Genomic DNA, 5,221 nt, shown 5'->3' on the forward strand with positions numbered 1-5,221 from the left:
AGTGAGGTAAACTTGTAAGACGCTAATTTGATTTGGTAGGAAACTGGAAAAGTATGGAGGGTTCGTTTGGTACAAAAATTTAGGTGAAATATTCTAGGATTAAGTTTGAGATAAAGATTTACACTACATCTGTTAAATAGAGACTCATAGAGTAGAAGGTTTATCCTAAAAAATTTAAACTGTCTATCAAATATTGTATATACCTTATCTTAGCCGTAATTTTGAATATTTCAAAAATTCAAACTATCTACCAAATTACCAAATATTGTATATATCTTTATCTCAAACTGAATCTTGAATATCTCAAAAATTTAAACGTCTATATCTTATATCAGGTTTAATCTCGGATATCCCACCTTATCCCATCCAGTTTCGAAATTAATTTGGGGATAATAATAGCAAGACTATAATTTTGGAATAATTAAGTAGGCGTACGAAACGATCCCTTAGAATTTTGCTGTTAGAGAAATGACCCGTTTATTCATTCGGATCCGGGTATAGCCGAGCTGGATCCAACAAGTTCGACCCGTTTGATATTGAATAGGCAACTTCACAAGTCACAATTCTCTGCTTTTTTATTGGAAGTAGGTAAGAGAAAATCGATAATGGCGAGGAGGCGATTGTTGCTGTTGTTAAAGCCCTTCGATGTGTTACCAACACACCAATCAGATAACATTTCTCAATTCAGAAACCCGAAGGTAATAATTTAGGAGCTCAACTGCTAATTGGCATGTGTATTTTACGTGTTTGATCATATGCCAAAGCCACTTGTTTGCATGTTTTTCTATGATGAAAATATTAAAGATAACCAAAGTAAAAGAAATGCAGTAGTAACAAAATTGACTTCTTAACTCAACACTACATCCCGTAAAATATAGTCGGTGTAACAACCACTCTGTAGAACTTACCTTTTAAGTCTCAGCGACACGTTCTTATCACATGTAACACTGGATGCGATGTGTGACATCCTCGTCGATCTTCCCATTTCCTTGGATTATGGACCCAAGAAAATGGAAGCTCTCTCTCTTGAGGATGACTTGTGTATCAATCTTCACTTCCCCCGTACGCCTCTTGTGGTGCAACACTAGACTTGCATTCTATGTTTTCTAGTTTTAGTCCTGCTCAACCTGAAGCCTTTAGACTCTAGAGTTTGTCTCCTTATCTCTAGCTCCTCTGTAATCGTACATTGAGGCAGTGGACAGCCTTACCCGTGTTCCATGTCCAAAGGCGGAACTACAACGATTGAAGGGTGGTAGTTGAAGCTACCTATTCAATTGACCTCCCTTCTATCGCTATATCTCTGGCCCCGCCTTTGAGAATTAGCCTGCTAATTATATTGTTGGTGTTGGTAATTTTTTTTTTAAAAAAGGGTAGCCCGGTGCACTAAAGCTCCCACTATGCGCAGGGTCCGGGGAAGGGCCCCACCACAAGGGTGTATTATATGCATCCTTACCTTGCATTTCTGCTAGAGGCCATTTCCAAGACTTGAATTCGTGACCTCCCGGTCACATGCCAACAACTTTACTAGTTACTCCAAGGCTCCCCTTCATATTGATAAAAAGTCTCCATTAGAAGGTCGTATGATCTTTCGAGAAAACTAGTCGAGACAAAGAAACATTTTACTTATTCTCTATATATCGCTTAGTGAATTTTGAAGAATTATGCTTTCACTAGTAGAATTTCTTTTGTTGGCTTCTTGGTGTTGATTTGTACAACTGTTAAATCTATTATAGGTGTTTTTGGAGATTTAGTTTTATATTACATAGTTTAATTTAATTCTATGATCCACCCATTCATCAAGAAAAACTTATTTACTTCTTCAAAGTTTTGGACATCATTAGTGAGTTCCTGATTTTGCCACTGTCCTGTTTCCACCACTCAATTGTGGGTTAATTGTGCATGAAAATGTTGTTCAACAAAATAAAATTCTATGAACGAATTAACATGAACAATTGGATAAACAGAAAAGAAGGAATTAATAGTCCTTGCACAAAGGTGGCAACTATTTGACTACCTATAACTGTTGACAGCTCAGATTTTTCCCTCCCTTGGCTATTTTTCCTTTGAAAGTGTTACTTCAGAGATATTTTATTGACTGTTACTTGTATAATTAGTTATGTGCTAGAGCTTGAAGCTTTTAAGTATTCAAGCAACTGAATGATTTCACCTGGCTGATTCTGGTAATTGACCCATAATAAGTTATAACTAGCAGATGATTTGCACTCCAATGATTTTGAACATGATATTATTTCCTTTTACATGTTATTCTGCAAATATTTGAAATCCCTGATGACTGGCACATGCCTCAATTCTTAAATTATGATGTTCCAGCAGAGTAAGACTTCTTCTCCTGCAGTTATTGCAGGTATTAAAATATCTAGACAATAGATGTCTGGTTCACAAAGAGGCTATAAACTTCTGTCAGACCATTTTGAGGAAAAAGTTTGTCGACTGGGAATCTGTTTATCGTTTTAATCTATGTCGGCCGATCCACGATGTAGATTTGGTAGTAACTATAGGAGGAGATGGTACATTACTGCAGGCAAGCCATTTTATGGACGACTCCATTCCTGTTCTAGGAGTAAATTCTGACCCAACTCAAGCAGAAGAGGTTAGCTCATTTTGCAATTGTTCAGAAACCATATTCAAGTCCACCTGTGATGACTTCTATTGCAAGTTGCTGTATCACTTCTTATGTGGTTTAGGTTGAAGAATACAATGAAGAATTTGACGCTACAAGGAGTACAGGATATCTTTGTGCGGCAACTGTCAAGAACTTTGAACAAGTGAGACTTTGTTACTTACTATTTAAGCTTTCCCGTAAATATACTAATGACTTTGTATGATTGTTCATGATTAGTTTAATGCGTGAAAATACTGTTGAATAATAGTACATCAGAGTAAATTTAAGTGTGTTTATAGATACAATTCTAGTGTTAAATGGAATTGGTTGGTTTCTGGTCATTCTGGAACCCTAAAGTTTGTTGTTAGTCTTGCTATCACCAGTGAGACTTGGCTCCTGTGGCAACCGAGCACCATAACCTTTGAGGTGTATTTATTTTAGTGAGGACAACTACTGACTTTGTCGAACTGTCTGGAATTATTATGTCATGTTCAATTACTTTGCCCTTATATAGTTTTGTTTCATGGTTCTCTCATACCGGTTGCTTCACCCTTGAGAAGAGCAACAAAGTTGTTTTTGTTCTCTAGCTTCTACTTGTGATCTTGTTTATAAAAACCTGGAGCATAAAACTTGTTTATTTCAGAATACCACTGAGTAATGTGCATGGGAATAAGAAAGCGCAAATTGTGGTTCAAAAAACATTCACACAATGATGTCACTGCATAATATATCCTAGTTGTTTCATGGTCATGTTTAAGTTCTAGTAAGGGGATCAGGCTGTCGATATTACGGTTAACTATCTCGTTTATACGGACTTGCTTCAGCTGGAGTAGTGTTAGTTTCTTCTCATGTGGAATTACGTTTATAAAAGGGGTGAATCCCAACCAAAAGTAATTACTCTTGCTCATGAAAGCAAATTCACTTTCACATAGGGACATAACTTTTTCACCATTATGCCGCCGTAACTCGTGATTTAGGATCCTTTTTTTTGTGGTGGGGGGTTAATTTCCTAAAGCTGCCCAAGGTCTTAGTTAATATCCTTTTGTTGCAGATAATAGATGATATCCTTGAAAATCGTTCCAGACCTTCTGAAGTCTCAAGGATGTCGATCACACTCAACTCAAAGCAACTTCCGACTTATGCATTAAATGATGTTTTGATTGCCCATCCTTGCCCTGCTACAGTTTCTCGATTCTCATTCAGGTGAAGGTTTTATTTGTTGTAGCACATGACGCATACTGCCTATCTATGCTGCTTTGAGGTTGGTGCTTAACGATGTTTTCACTCGACAGTATAAAGAAAGAGGGCGAGTCTTGTTCTTCTCTGGTGCATTGCAGATCAAGTGGACATAGAGTATCAACAGCTGCTGGATCAACAGCTGCAATGCTTTCAGCAGGTGGATTTGTGATGCCAATTTTATCTCAAGATCTCCAGTATATAGTGAGAGAACCCATTGCTCCTGGAGCTTATAATAGCCTGATGCACGGTACTGTGAAGCCTGACGAGTTGATGGAGATTGCATGGTATTGCAAAGAAGGGCTGATTTATATCGATGGCTCTCATCTTACCCACTCTGTTCAACATGGGGATGTCATTGAACTCTCTTCCAAAGCTCCAAAATTGAAAGTTTTCTTGCCACCCCACTTGATATCGTGAAGAGCACATAGCAGAATAGAGTTACTTGTAAATTTGTTGACACGAAGGTGTAAGGGTTGAGCAGATTCTCCATTTTAACTCTGGCAACCTTTTCGTGTTTGGGCATAATGCTCGATGCTGGTAGTTTTACATTTTCTTAGCTCAAAGGCTGCAGGGAAGAAGGTTATGCCCTAGGCTTTTGCTTCCTAGACGTCCAACAATACTTGTCCACTATTAACTTGACACGTACATTTAAGAAACAACATATAACAGTGTAATTTTACCATATCATCCCTTGAATATAATAGATCTAATACTTTAGGAAATGCATTGAGTGATGAATAATATTTAATAACAAGGGTAAAGTGGGTAGAAAGAGATAGACTATCCATTGGTATTTCAGACTGGACAAGTATTACTGGACATCTTTTTTTAGTAATACTGGACAAGTAAAGATGGACAGTAGTTTCTAATCATGCAAAAGAGGTTGTTTCAGGTTGAGAAGCTAAGACCCATGACAATGTTATATAGTATGAACATCGAGATCGACGTCCTCCTAAGGGAAGTGTCATGAGGTTTATCCAGGTTCGGAGTTACACAAACACATACAATCGATTGGAAAAGAGAAGTATTTTCTGGTGTAGTTAAGATAGAGCTTGTGTAGTTTGTTGATCATTAGAAATTTACTATGAAAATTTTCTGGGCTTGTAGGGAAAAAGGGTTAATCCATAGACTCTGGCCTATTTGACAAAACAAGGAAGAATTACTCATAAATCTTGTAGAAATGGCCAAATAACTGAATAAGGACCTCCACTTAGTTTCACCGAGCTTCATCCTAATTATGAATAGATCATGCAGGTTCGGTTCGGTTCGGTATTACAGGTTCACAAGGTTCTACCACTATATGATTTGGCAAGTCTTCTAAGTGATAGAACCCCGCATAGTTGGTAGAGGCAGTTCGTT

The 5,221-nt window shown here is 37.5% G+C and overlaps 1 protein-coding gene across 1 annotated transcript; it reads left to right on the plus strand.

The window, feature by feature from the left end:
• Window positions 1–4,584, plus strand: LOC107877376 (NADH kinase). The gene is made up of 5 exons (XM_016724030.2): window positions 1–698; window positions 2,357–2,611; window positions 2,706–2,786; window positions 3,675–3,826; window positions 3,916–4,584. Exons 1-5 carry the CDS (start codon window positions 606–608, stop codon window positions 4,277–4,279), a joined length of 945 nt encoding a protein of 314 aa, XP_016579516.1. The 5' UTR covers window positions 1–605; the 3' UTR covers window positions 4,280–4,584.
• Window positions 4,585–5,221: the final 637 nt, after the last annotated feature.

Source organism: Capsicum annuum, chromosome 7 (assembly GCF_002878395.1).
Source record: "Capsicum annuum cultivar UCD-10X-F1 chromosome 7, UCD10Xv1.1, whole genome shotgun sequence".
Classification (NCBI taxonomy): domain Eukaryota; kingdom Viridiplantae; phylum Streptophyta; class Magnoliopsida; order Solanales; family Solanaceae; genus Capsicum; species Capsicum annuum.